Source organism: Oncorhynchus mykiss, chromosome 6 (assembly GCF_013265735.2).
Source record: "Oncorhynchus mykiss isolate Arlee chromosome 6, USDA_OmykA_1.1, whole genome shotgun sequence".
In the NCBI taxonomy this organism is placed as follows: Eukaryota; Metazoa; Chordata; class Actinopteri; order Salmoniformes; family Salmonidae; genus Oncorhynchus; species Oncorhynchus mykiss.
This window is the reverse complement of record NC_048570.1, coordinates 100,493,101-100,508,304: the sequence shown is the minus strand read 5'-3', so window position 1 is coordinate 100,508,304 and position 15,204 is coordinate 100,493,101. Positions and strand designations below refer to the sequence as shown.

The window sequence follows — 15,204 nt, the reverse complement described above, 5'->3', positions numbered from 1 at the left end:
TCCCCGTAATGACATCACAATTCCCCGTAATGACATCACAATTCCCCGTAATGACATCACAATACCACTTAATGACAAATGTGAAAACAAGTTGTTAGAAATGTTGTAATATATTATAAATAAAAAACAGAAATACCTTATTTACATAAGTATTCAGACCCTCAGAGCTCAGGTGCATCCTGTTTCCATTGATCATCCTTGAGATGTTTCTAACAACTTGATTGGAGTCCACCTGTGGTAAATTTAATTGATTGGACATGATTTGGAAAGGCACAAACCTGTCTATATAAGGTCCCACAGTTGACAGTGCTGAGGAGTGGCTAGATGATGGTTCTGTGCTTCCAACTTTGTGGTAACAGTTTGGGGAAGGCCCTTTCCTGTTTATGCATGACAATGCCCCTGTGCACAAAGCGAGGTCCATACAGAAAAGGTTTGTTGAGATCGGTGTGGAAGAACTTGACCGTCCTGCACAGAGCCCCTGACCTCAATCCCATCAAAAAACATTGGGTTGAATTAGAAGGCTGGCTACGAGCCAGGACTAATCGCCCATCATCAGTGCCCGACCAGACAGAGTAGAACAAAAGTACTTAGCCTCTGTAGTTGAAACCAGGACAGGCTGATATCTCCACAGGACTGAAGAGCATGCCTCTGTAGTTGAAACCAGGACAGGCTGATATCTCCACAGGACTGAAGAGCATGCCTCTGTAGTTGAAACCAGGACAGGCTGATATCTCCATAGGGCTGAAGAGCATGCCTCTGTAGTTGAAACCAGGACAGGCTGATATCTCCACAGGGCTGAAGAGCATGGCTCTGTAGTTGAAACCAGGACAGACTGATATCTCCACACGGCTGAAGAGCATGCCTCTGTAGTTGAAACCAGGACAGGCTGATATCTCCACAGGGCTGAAGACCATGCCTCTGTAGTTGAAACCAGGACAGGCTGATATCTCCACAGGGCTGAAGAGCATGCCTCTGTAGTTGAAACCAGGACAGGCTGATATCTCCACAGGGCTGAAGAGCATGCCTCTGTGTGGTTGCCAGTCAGGCAGGCTGATAGGGACTGTGAGATGCCAGGGCTGGCATTGTGTTACATGGCCAGATAATATCTCTGCCAATCAGACAGAAAGGAGCAGAGAGGAGCAGAGAGGAGGCTGATCGTGAGGGAGGAACACACAGCCAGTGTGTGGTACTCCATCCAGGATTGTGTTGGTCGTGGTACTCCATCCAGGATTGTGTTGGTCGTGGTATTCCATCCAGGATTGTATTGGTCGTGGTACTCCATCCAGTGTTGTGTTGGTCGTGGTACTCCATCCAGTATTGTGTTGGTCGTGGTACTCCATCCAGGATTGTATTGGTTGTGGTACTCCATCCAGTGTTGTTTTGGTCGTGGTACTCCATCAAGTATTGTGTTGGTCGTGGTACTCCATCCAGTATTGAATTGGTTGTGGTAGCCCATCCAGTATTGTGTTGGTCTTGGTACTCCATCCAGTATTGTGTTGGTCTTGGTACTCCATCCAGTATTGTGTTGGTCCTGGTACTCCATTCAGTATTGTGCTGGTCGTGGTACTCCATCCAGTATTGTGTTGGTCATGGTACTCAATCCAGTATTGTGCTGGTCGTGGTACTCCATCCAGTATTGTGTTGGTCATGGTACTCCATCCAGTATTGTGTTGTTCAGTAACAGTAACATCAGTCTTGTTGATGCTGTCCATGATTACAACAGTAACATCAGTCTTGTTGATGCTGTCAGGACCATGATTACAACAGTAACATCAGTCTTGTTGATGCTTTCCATGATTACAACAGTAACATCAGTCCTGTTGATGCTGTCAGGACCGTGATTACAACAGTAACATCAGTCTTGTTAATGCTGTCCATGATTACAACAGTAACATCAGTCATGTTGATGCTGTCAGGACCGTGATTACAACAGTAACATCAGTCTTGTTGATGCTGTCAATGATTACAACAGTAACATCAGTCTTGTTGATGCTGTCCATGATTACAACAGTAACATCAGTCTTGTTGATGCTGTCAGGACCGTGATTTCAACAGTAACATCAGTCATGTTGATGCTGTCAGGACCGTGATTTCAACAGTAACATCAGTCTTGTTGATGCTGTCCATGATTACAACAGTAACATCAGTCATGTTGATGCTGTCCATGATTACAACAGTAACATCAGTCTTGTTGATGCTGTCCATGATTACAACAGCAACATCAATCTTGTTAATGCTGTCAGGACTGTGATTACAACAGTAACATCAGTCTTGTTGATGCTGTCAGGACTGTGATTACAACAGTAACATCAGTCTTGTTGATGCTGTCAGGACTGTGATTACAACAGTAACATCAGTCTTGTTGATGCTGTCAGGACTGTGATTACAACAGTAACATCAGTCTTGTTGATGCTGTCAATGATTACAACAGTAACATCAGTCATGTTGATGCTGTCAGGACCGTGATTACAACAGTAACATCAGTCTTGTTGATGCTGTCCATGATTACAACAGTAACATCAGTCTTGTTGATGCTGTCAATGATTACAACAGTAACATCAGTCTTGTTGATGCTGTCAATGATTACAACAGTAACATCAGTCTTGTTGATGCTGTCAATGATTACAACAGTAACATCAGTCTTGTTGATGCTGTCCATGATTACAACAGTAACATCAGTCATGTTGATGCTGTCAGGACCATGATTACAACAGTAACATCAGTCTTGTTGATGCTGTCCATGATTACAACAGTAACATCAGTCATGTTGATGCTGCCAGGACCGTGATTACAACAGTAACATCAGTCTTGTTGATGCTGTCCATGATTACAACAGTAACATCCGTCTTGTTGATGATGTCAATGATTACAACAGTAACATCAGTCTTGTTGATGCTGTCAATGATTACAACAGTAACATCAGTCTTGTTGATGCTGTCAATGATTACAACAGTAACATCAGTCTTGTTGATCCTGTCCATGATTACAACAGTAACATCAGTCATGTTGATGCTGTCAGGACCATGATTACAACAGTAACATCAGTCTTGTTGATGCTGTCCATGATTACAACAGTAACATCAGTCTTGTTGATGCTGTCCATGATTACAACAGTAACATCAGTCTTGTTGATGCTGTCCATGATTACAACAGTAACATCAGTCTTGTTGATGCTGTCAGGACCATGATTACAACAGTAACATCAGTCTTGTTGATGCTTTCCATGATTACAACAGTAACATCAGTCCTGTTGATGCTGTCAGGACCGTGATTACAACAGTAACATCAGTCTTGTTAATGCTGTCCATGATTACAACAGTAACATCAGTCATGTTGATGCTGTCAGGACCGTGATTACAACAGTAACATCAGTCTTGTTGATGCTGTCAATGATTACAACAGTAATATCAGTCTTGTTGATGCTGTCCATGATTACAACAGTAACATCAGTCCTGTTGATGCTGTCAGGACCGTGATTTCAACAGTAACATCAGTCATGTTGATGCTGTCAGGACCGTGATTTCAACAGTAACATCAGTCTTGTTGATGCTGTCCATGATTACAACAGTAACATCAGTCTTGTTGATGCTGTCCATGATTACAACAGTAACATCAGTCTTGTTGATGCTGTCCATGATTACAACAGCAACATCAATCTTGTTAATGCTGTCAGGACTGTGATTACAACAGTAACATCAGTCTTGTTGATGCTGTCAGGACTGTGATTACAACAGTAACATCAGTCTTGTTGATGCTGTCAATGATTACAACAGTAACATCAGTCATGTTGATGCTGTCAGGACCGTGATTACAACAGTAACATCAGTCTTGTTGATGCTGTCCATGATTACAACAGTAACATCAGTCTTGTTGATGCTGTCCTGAATTACAACAGTAAGATCAGTCTTGTTGATGCTGTCAATGATTACAACAGTAACATCAGTCTTGTTGATGCTGTCAATGATTACAACAGTAACATCAGTCTTGTTGATGCTGTCCATGATTACAACAGTAACATCAGTCATGTTGATGCTGTCAGGACCATGATTACAACAGTAACATCAGTCTTGTTGATGCTGTCCATGATTACAACAGTAACATAAGTCATGTTGATGCTGTCAGGACCGTGATTACAACAGTAACATCAGTCTTGTTGATGCTGTCCATGATTACAACAGTAACATCCGTCTTGTTGATGATGTCAATGATTACAACAGTAACATCTTTCTTGTTGATGCTGTCAATGATTACAACAGTAACATCAGTCTTGTTGATGCTGTCAATGATTACAACAGTAACATCAGTCTTGTTGATCCTGTCCATGATTACAACAGTAACATCAGTCATGTTGATGCTGTCAGGACCATGATTACAACAGTAACATCAGTCTTGTTGATGCTGTCCATGATTACAACAGTAACATCAGTCTTGTTGATGCTGTCCATGATTACAACAGTAACATCAGTCTTGTTGATGCTGTCCATGATTACAACAGTAACATCAGTCTTGTTGATGCTGTCAGGACCATGATTACAACAGTAACATCAGTCTTGTTGATGCTTTCCATGATTACAACAGTAACATCAGTCCTGTTGATGCTGTCAGGACCGTGATTACAACAGTAACATCAGTCTTGTTAATGCTGTCCATGATTACAACAGTAACATCAGTCATGTTGATGCTGTCAGGACCGTGATTACAACAGTAACATCAGTCTTGTTGATGCTGTCAATGATTACAACAGTAATATCAGTCTTGTTGATGCTGTCCATGATTACAACAGTAACATCAGTCTTGTTGATGCTGTCAGGACCGTGATTTCAACAGTAACATCAGTCATGTTGATGCTGTCAGGACCGTGATTTCAACAGTAACATCAGTCTTGTTGATGCTGTCCATGATTACAACAGTAACATCAGTCTTGTTGATGCTGTCCATGATTACAACAGTAACATCAGTCTTGTTGATGCTGTCCATGATTACAACAGCAACATCAATCTTGTTAATGCTGTCAGGACTGTGATTACAACAGTAACATCAGTCTTGTTGATGCTGTCAGGACTGTGATTACAACAGTAACATCAGTCTTGTTGATGCTGTCAGGACTGTGATTACAACAGTAACATCAGTCTTGTTGATGCTGTCAATGATTACAACAGTAACATCAGTCATGTTGATGCTGTCAGGACCGTGATTACAACAGTAACATCAGTCTTGTTGATGCTGTCCATGATTACAACAGTAACATCAGTCTTGTTGATGCTGTCAATGATTACAACAGTAACATCAGTCTTGTTGATGCTGTCAATGATTACAACAGTAACATCAGTCTTGTTGATGCTGTCAATGATTACAACAGTAACATCAGTCTTGTTGATCCTGTCCATGATTACAACAGTAACATCAGTCATGTTGATGCTGTCAGGACCATGATTACAACAGTAACATCAGTCTTGTTGATGCTGTCCATGATTACAACAGTAACATCAGTCTTGTTGATGCTGTCCATGATTACAACAGTAACATCAGTCATGTTGATGCTGTCAGGCCCATGATTTCAACAGTAACATCAGTCTTGTTGATGCTGTCAGGACTGTGATTACAACAGTAACATCAGTCTTGTTGATGCTGTCCATGATTACAACAGTAACATCAGTCTTGTTGATGCTGTCCATGATTACAACAGTAACATCAGTCTTGTTAATGCTGTCAGGACAATGATTACAACAGTAACATCAGTCTTGTTGATGCTGTCCATGATTACAACAGTAACATCAGTCTTGTTGATGCTGTCAATGATTACAACAGTAACATCAGTCTTGTTGATGCTGTCCATGATTACAACAGTAACATCAGTCATGTTGATGCTGACAGGACCGTGATTACAACAGTAACATCAGTCTTGTTGTTGCTGTCAGCACCGTGATTAGCTGTTAACCTGTTTCAGGTCGGAGGTCACACAGCGCTGTACTAATATAGTCCTGTTAACCTGTTTCAGGTCGGAGGTCACACAGCGCTGTACTAATATAGTCCTGTTAACCTGTTTCAGGTCGGAGGTCACACAGCGCTGTACTAATATAGTCCTGTTAACCTGTTTCAGGTCGGAGGTCACACAGCACTGTACTAATGTAGTCTTGTTAACCTGTTTCAGGTCGGAGGTCACACAGCACTGTACTAATGTAGTCCTGTTAACCTGTTTCAGGTCGGAGGTCACACCATGTTGCCGATCCGCTGGATGCCCCCTGAGAGCATCATGTACAGAAAGTTCACAACAGAAAGTGACGTTTGGAGCTTTGGAGTCATCCTCTGGGAGATCTTCACCTACGGGAAGCAGCCGTGGTTTCAGCTGGCCAACAACGAGGTATACTGGACCACTAACACCTTGCCTGCGTCCCGTAGGGCTCTGGTCAAGAGTAGTGGACTATTTAGGCAATAGGACGCCATTTCAAATCACATTTGTATTGGTGGTCTGAAGACAAAAGTAGTGACTATATAACACATTTAGGAGCACCCCTAGGAGCACCTCTAGTGTCTATATAACACATTTAGGAGCACCCCTAGGAGCACCCCTAGTGTCTATGTAACACATTTAGGAGCACACCTAGTGTCTATATAACACATTTAGGAGCACCCCTAGGAGCACCCCTAGCGTCTATATAACACATTTAGTAGCACCCCTAGGAGCACCCCTAGTGTCTATATAACACATTTAGGAGCACCCCTAGTGACTATATAACACATTTAGAAGCACCCCTAGTGTCTATATAACACATTTAGGAGCACCCCTAGTGTCTATATAACACATTTAGGAGCACCCCTAGTGTCTATATAACACATTTAGGAGCACCCCTAGTGTCTAGATAACACATTTAGGAGCACCCCTAGTGACTATATAACACATTTAGTAGCACCCCTAAGAGCACCCCTAGTGTCTATATAACACATTTAGGAGCACCCCTAGTGTCTATATAACCCATTTAGGAGCACCCCTAGTGACTATATAACACATTTAGGAGCACCCCTAGGAGCACCCCTAGTGTCTATATAACACATTTAGGAGCACCCCTAGGAGCACCCCTAGTGTCTATATAACACATTTAGGAGCACCCCTAGTGACTATATAACACATTTAGGAGCACGCCTAGTGACTATATATAACACATTTAGGAGCACCGCTAGGAGCACCAATAGTGACTAAATAACACATTTAGGAGCACCCCTAGGAGCACCCCTAGTGACTATAAAACACATTTAGGAGCACCCCTAGTGACCACCTCTTCCTGAGGCCCGGCCCAGCACTTCCTGAGGCCCGGCCCACCTCTTCCTGAGGCCAGGCCCACCTCTTCCTGAGGCCCGGCCCACCTCTTCCTGAGGACCGGCCCAGCTCTTCCTGAGGCCCGGCCCACCTCTTCCTGAGGCCCGGCCCAGCACTTCCTGAGGCTAGGCCCACCTCTTCCTGATGCCCCTAGGAGCACCCCTAGTGACTATATAACACATTTAGGAGCACCCCTATTGACTATATATAACACATTTAGGAGCACCCCTAGGAGCACACCTAGTGTCTATACAACACATTTAGGAGCACCGCTAGGAGCACCAATAGTGACTATATAACACATTTAGGAGCACCCCTAGGAGCACCCCTAGTGACTATAAAACACATTTAGGAGCACCCCTAGTGACTATCACCTCTTCCTGAGGCCCGGCCCACCTCTTCTTGAGGCCCTCTTCCTGAGGCCTGGCCCACCTATTCCTGAGGCCCGGCCCACCTCTTCCTGAGGCCCGGCCCACCTCTTCCTGAGGCCCTCTTCCTGAGGCCTGGCCCACCTATTCCTGAGGCCCGGCCCACCTCTTCCTGAGGCCCTCTTCCTGAGGCCTGACCACCTCTTCCTGAGGCCCGGCCCACCTCTTCCTGAGGCGCCGGCTACCTCTTCCTGATTCCCGCCCACCTCTTCCTGAGGACCGGCCCAGCTCTTCCTGAGGCCCGGCCCACCTCTTCTTAATATTACTCTTACAAAGCAAGTTTATTAGTACATTCAAACTGCCCTTAAGAAATATCCTGTGAAGGGGTGCACATTCCCCTCGTAATTCATGCACTTGAAGTGTCAATATTTTCTTTGAAATTGATATTCCCCACGTTTCTAGAAAAAAATATTAACCTGTAGTCAGTGAGAGCATTTTAATGTTTTGAAACCCAAATGTATGTAGTGAAAAAACAGGTGTACAATAATCTCTGCATCCTCTCTCTGTCTCTCTGTTTGACTGACCCCTAACCCCTACACCCTAACCCCTCCTCTCTGTCTCTCTGTTTGACTGACCCCTAACCCCTACACCCTAACCCCTCCTCTCTCTGTCTCTCTGTTTGACTGACCCCTAACCCCTACACCCTAACCCCTCCTCTCTCTGTCTCTCTGTTTGACTGACCCCTAACCCCTCCTCTCTCTGTCTCTCTGTTTGACTGACCCCTACACCCTAACCCCTCCTCTCTCTGTCTCTCTGTTTGACTGACCCCTAACCCCTACACCCTAACCCCTCCTCTCTCTGTCTCTCTGTTTGACTGACCCCTAACCCCTTCACCCTAACCCCTCCTCTCTCTGTCTCTCTGTTTGACTGACCCCTAACCCCTACACCCTAACCCCTCCTCTCTCTGTCTCTCTGTTTGACTGACCCCTAACCCCTACACCCTAACCCCTCCTCTCTCTGTCTCTCTGTTTGACTGACCCCTACACCCTAACCCCTACACCCTAACTCCTCCTCTCTCTGTCTCTCTGTTTGACTGACCCCTAACCCCTACACCCTAACCCCTCCTCTCTCTGTCTCTCTGTTTGACTGACCCCTAACCCCTTCACCCTAACCCCTCCTCTCTCTGTCTCTCTGTTTGACTGACCCCTACACCCCTACACCCTAACCCCTCCTCTCTCTGTCTCTTCAGGTCATAGAATGTTTAGTACAGGGTCAGGTCCTGGACAGGCCGAGGGTTTGTCCCAAGGTGGTGTATGACCCCTAACCACTACACCCTAACCCCTCCTCTCTCTGTCTCTTCAGGTCATAGAGTGTTTAGTACAGGGTCAGGTCCTGGACAGGCCGAGGGTTTGTCCCAAGGAGGTGTATGACCCCTAACCCCTACACCCTAACCCCTCCTCTCTCTGTCTCTTCAGGTCATAGAGTGTTTAGTACAGGGTCAGGTTCTGGACAGGCCGAGGGTTTGTCCCAAGGAGGTGTATGACCCCTAACCACTACACCCTAACCCCTCCTCTCTCTGTCTCTTCAGGTCATAGAGTGTTTAGTACAGGGTCAGGTCCTGGACAGGCCAAGGGGTTGTCCCAAGGAGGTGTATGACCTGATGCTGGGCTGCTGGCAGAGGGAACCACATCAGAGGTTGAACATCAAGGACATTCAGAAGGTCCTCTATACCATGGGGAAAGACACACCTGTCTACCTGGATATACTCGGCTAGCACCAGTTCTACCTGGACGGAGTAGGGAGTTGATCCTAGACACTCACCTTGGATCAGTTTTGCATTTCAGTTAAGATTGGGGAGGGGAAGCTGATCCTAGATCTGTACCTTAGGGGAAACTTTACCCTGGATGTGTTGGGCTAAGATCGTCTGAATGTAATGCTTGTTGGACAGACAGACTGATAGACAACCAGGAAATAACCAGCCAGCCTGTTCCTTACTGTTCCGCTGTCAACAGGAGCCTAAACGTTTGGGAAGGACTCAAAGTGCCTGATCCACTATTTCCATATACTGGATAAAAGTATCAAAAAAACAAACGTTTACATTTTTGTTTTCTGATACAGAGTACACACCTGGTCAATCTGTCATGGAAAGGTGTTCCTAATGTTCTGTCCACTCAGTGTATATTCAGTGCCTTCGGAAAGTATTCAGGACCCTTGACTTTTTCCACATTCTGCTACGTTACAGCCTTATTCTAAAATTGATTAAAATATATTTTTTTCCTCATCAATCTACACACAATACCCCATAATGACAAAGTGAAAACAGGTTTTTAGATTTTTTTTTTATGTATTAAAGATACAAAACATAAATACCTTATTTACATAAGTATTCAGACCCTTTGCTATGAGACTTGAAAAAGAGCTCAGGTGCATCTTGTTTCCATTGATCATCCTTGAGATGTTTCTACAACTTGATTGGAGTCCAACTGTGGTAAATTCAATGAATTGGACATGACTTGGAAAGACTCACACCTGCCTATATAAGATCCCACAGTTAACAGTGTATATCAGAGCAAAAACTGAGCCATGAGGTTGAAGGAATTGTCCCTAGAGCTCTGAGACAGGATTGTGTCGAGGCACGGATCTGGGGAAGGGTATTGTTGGGGATTAATCAGAATAGTTGGGTAACATAGATAAGATGTTTTATTTTCATTATATGCTTGTGAGTTACTTCTCATTTAGAATGTATCTTGTTGTACTATAGTGGTGGCCATTTGCAGTTATCCTTTCTCTGTCATGGGGGTCAGTTACTTGGGCCACAGAGAGGGGAGAGATCAAGCTTGTCTTCATATGTAAACATATATTTGAAACCATGTTAAGGGATGACCAATTATCTCTTGGCTCCACAATGTCTGTGTGCCAGTCACTGTGTCTCTGTGATCTTGTCCAGGAGGGGGTGTATTTGATATATGCCGGTTAGTGAGGTTTTGTTTTATGGTCCTGAGTGGTACCAAGAGCGAGATGAGAACATAGTTTAGGAGACAAAGCTGAATGATAATTTATAGCCAATGCTGTCTGGCTATGTGTGTCTTTGCTATAAAGGATCTCAGTTGCAATGTGTAAGCACTCTCAGAGAATTCATTTATAGACACTGAATTGATCTGAGAGTCACAGGGTTGTGATGGAGCTCATAATATTTAAAGATGGACTTTATGATAACTCTGACTTGTTTGGTCTCATGATTTGGTAAATACAGGAAATTTCCACTACAGTACCAACACATTTCTGCAGCATTGAAGGTTCCCAAGAACACAGTGGCCTCCATCATTCTTAAATGGAAGACGTTTGGCATCACCAAACTCTTCCTAGAGCTGGCCAACCAGCAGAGCCTTGGTCAGGGAGGTGACCAAGTACCTGATGGTCACTCTGACAGAGCTCCAGAGTTCCTCTGTGGAGATGGGAGAACTTTTCAGAAGGACAACCATCTCCGCAGCACTCCACCAATCAGGTCTTTATGGCAGTGACCAGATGGAAGCCACTCCTCAGTAAAAGGCACATGACAGCCCACTTGCAGTTTGCCAAAAGGCACCTAAAGGACTCAGACCAAGAGAAACAAGATTCTCTGGTCTGATGAAACCAAGATTGAACTCTTTGACCTGAATGCAAAGCGTCACATCTGGATGAAACCTGTCACCAACAGTGAAGCATGGTGATGGTGGCACCATCTCTGCGGTGAAGCATGGTAGTGGCAGCATCATGCTGTGGGGATGTTTTTCAGTGGCAGGGACTGGGAGACTAGTCAGGATCGAGAGAAAGATGAACGGAGCAAAGTACAGAGAGATCCTTGATGAAAACCTGCTCCAGAGCGTTCAGGACCTCAGACTGAGGTGAAAGTTCACCTTTCAACAGGACAACGACCCTAAGCATACAGCCAAGACAATGCAGGAGTGGCTTCGGGACAAGTCTCTGAAAGTCCTTTAGTGGCCCAGCCAGAGCTCAGACTTGAACCCGATCCAACATCTCTGGGAGAGACCTGAAAATAGCTGTGCAGCGACGCTCCCCATCCAATCTGAAGGAGCTTGAGGGGATCTGCAGAGAAGAATGGGAGAAACCTCCTATACAGGTGTACCAAGCTTGTAGCGTCACACCCAAAACGATTCAAGGCTGTAATCACTGCCAAAGGTGCATCAACAAAGTACTGAGTAAAGGGTCTGAATATTAATGGAAATGTGATATTTTAGTGTTTTTTAAATTTATACATTTGCAATAAAAAATGACAACATTATTTTGCTTTGTCGTTATGGGGTATTGTGTGTGTCCATGTTAGAATAAGGCTGTAATGTAACATAATGTGGAAAAAGTCAAGGGGTCAGAATACTTTCTGAATGTACCTGTATATGATCTATAGTTATTCAATGAAGATGATGTTAAAAAAACACTGCAAGAAAAACACACAAAAAATAGTGTAAATGAAGGTCATGTCTTTAAGGTACGGCGATCATGTCTTTAAGGTACGGTGATCATGTCTTTAAGGTACGGTGATCATGTCTTTAAGGTACGGTGATCATGTCTTTAAGGTACGGTGGTCATGTCTTTAAGGTACGGTGATCATGTCTTTAAGGTACGGTGATCATGTCTTTAAGGTACGGTGATCAGGTACGGTGATCATGTCTTTAAGGTACGGCGATCATGTCTTTAAGGTACGGTGATCATGTCTTTAAGGTACGGTGATCATGTCTTTAAGGTACGGTGATCATGTCTTTAAGGTACGGTGATCATGTCTTTAAGGTACGGTGATCATGTCTTTAAGGTACGATGATCATGTCTTTAAGGTACATGTCTTTAAGGTACGTTGATCATGTCTTTAAGGTACATGTCTTTAAGGTACGGTGATCATGTCTTTAAGGTACGGTGATCATGTCTTTAAGGTACATGTCTTTAAGGTACAGTGATCAGGTACGGTGATCATGTCTTTAAGGTACGGTGATCATGTCTTTAAGGTACGGTGATCATGTCTTTAAGGTACGGTGATCATGTATTTAAGGTACGGTGATCAGGTACGGTGATCATGTCTTTAAGGTACGGTGATCATGTCTTTAAGGTACGGTGATCGTGTCTTTAAAGTACGGTGATCATGTCTTTAAGGTACATGTCTTTAAGGTACAGTGATCAGGTACGGTGATCATGTCTTTAAGGTACGGTGATCATGTCTTTAAGGTACGGTGATCATGTCTTTAAGGTACGGTGATCATGTATTTAAGGTACGGTGATCATGTCTTTAAGGTACGGCGATCATGTCTTTAAGGTACGGTGATCAGGTACGGTGATCATGTCTTTAAGGTACGGTGATCATGTCTTTAAGGTACGGCGATCATGTCTTTAAGGTACGGTGATCATGTCTTTAAGGTACGGTGATTATGTCTTTAAGGTACGGTGATCATGTCTTTAAGGTACGGTGATCATGTCTTCAAGGTACGGTGATCATGTCTTTAAGGTACGATGATCATGTCTTTAAGGTACATGTCTTTAAGGTACGGTGATCATGTCTTTAAGGTACATGTCTTTAAGTTACGGTGATCATGTCTTTAAGGTACATGTCTTTAAGGTACGGTGATCATGTCTTTAAGGTACTGTGATCATGTCTTTAAGGTACATGTCTTTAAGGTACGGTGATCAGGTCTTTAAGGTACGGTGATCATGTCTTTAAGGTACGGTGATCATGTCTTTAAGGTACGGCGATCATGTCTTTAAGGTACGGTGATCATGTCTTTAAGGTACGGTGATCATGTCTTTAAGGTACGGCGATCATGTCTTTAAGGTACGGTGATCATGTCTTTAAGGTACGGTGATCATGTCTTTAAGGTACGGTGATCATGTCTTTAAGGTACGCCGATCATGTCTTTCAGGTACGGTGATCATGTCTTTAAGGTACGGTGATCAGGTACGGTGATCAGGTACGGTGATCATGTCTTTAAGGTACGGTGATCATGTCTTTAAGGTACGGCGATCATGTCTTTAAGGTACGGCGATCATGTCTTTAAGGTACGGTGATCATGTCTTTAAGGTACGGTGATCATGTCTTTAAGGTACGGTGATCATGTCTTTAAGGTACGGTGATCATGTCTTTAAGGTACGGTGATCATGTCTTTAAGGTACGGTGATCATGTCTTTAAGGTACGGTGATCATGTCTTTAAGGTACGGTGATCATGTCTTTAAGGTACGGTGATCATGTCTTTAAGGTACGGTGATCATGTCTTTAAGGTACGGTGATCATGTCATTAAGGTACGGTGATCATGTCTTTAAGGTACGGTGATCATGTCTTTAAGGTACGGTGATCATGTCTTTAAGGTACGGTGATCATGTCTTTAAGGTACGGTGATCATGTCTTTAAGGTACGGTGATCATGTCTTTAAGGTACGGTGATCATGTCTTTAAGGTACGGCGATCATGTCTTTAAGGTACGGCGATCATGTCTTTAAGGTACGGCGATCATGTCTTTAAGGTACGGCGATCATGTCTTTAAGGTACGGCGATCATGTCTTTAAGGTACGGTGATCATATCTTTAAGGTACGGTGATCATGTCTTTAAGGTACGGTGATCATGTCTTTAAGGTACGGTGATCATGTCTTTAAGGTACGGTGATCATGTCTTTAAGGTACGGTGACAGCACGACAGAAGATGAAACGTTCCTGTGTTTCCTTTTCATTAGTATATATTTATATATTACATATCTTTAATATATTTACGTTTCATTTGGAGATGTCAGTCTGCCATGTCTGTCGCGAAGGACACACACCTTTTTTGGGGAGAAACTGATACTGTCAAACTATTGGCAGGGACTTGATAAAAGCCTTACTGCACTCCAATTGGCTGCGTCAGAGTTCTCATGCTAATGAGGCTCCCTGATTTCTGTCCAATGAACTGGAGGAAGGGAGAAACTCACCAATCAACAGCCAACAAAGTACAATTCTATTTGAATTGAAGTGAATGTACATAATGTACATGTCTGTATGTTAACTTATCTTTCCTTGGATTCTTTAAGTTTCTTTTCAAACACGATGGCTATAAATGGACTAACTACATCATCTCTGACTTCTGTTTTGAATCAAAGTTACGATCACAGAGGTGATCGGTTATTGTTTTCGGGACTCACATATAGGGAGGGTTAAGTTCATTGACTCTAGAAAGAGAAGGAGAAACTTTTTACAATGCGGAGTGCCCCAAAAGAGAGATTTCTCCAAATCAGTGGAGGCTGGCGGAGGGGAGGGCAGCTCACAATAATGGCTGGAACAGAGTGAATGGAATGGAATCAAACACATAGAAACTCATTCCGCTCCAGCCATTACTATGAGCCTGTCCTCACCAATTAAGGTGCCAACAACCTCCTGTGCTCCAAATTATATTTCTTAAGGAGGTGAAAAAATCACAACTTTCCATGTACAGAATGTGTTAATATGTCCCACAACCCCCTCTGCCTGTCACCACACACACATAGCTTTACATATTCAACCAGTCCCCTCC

The 15,204-nt window shown here is 43.7% G+C and overlaps 1 protein-coding gene across 1 annotated transcript in view; it reads left to right on the top strand.

The window, feature by feature from the left end:
* Positions 1-9,942, top strand: part of LOC110512363 (NT-3 growth factor receptor-like) — a 215,210-nt gene extending 205,268 nt beyond the window's left edge. The window contains exons 16-17 of the mRNA XM_036981730.1: positions 6,203-6,361; positions 9,272-9,942. Coding sequence (XP_036837625.1) covers positions 6,203-6,361; positions 9,272-9,457 — 345 coding nt within the window. The 3' untranslated portion in view covers positions 9,458-9,942. The remainder of the gene's footprint in view (positions 1-6,202; positions 6,362-9,271) is intronic.
* Positions 9,943-15,204: the final 5,262 nt, after the last annotated feature.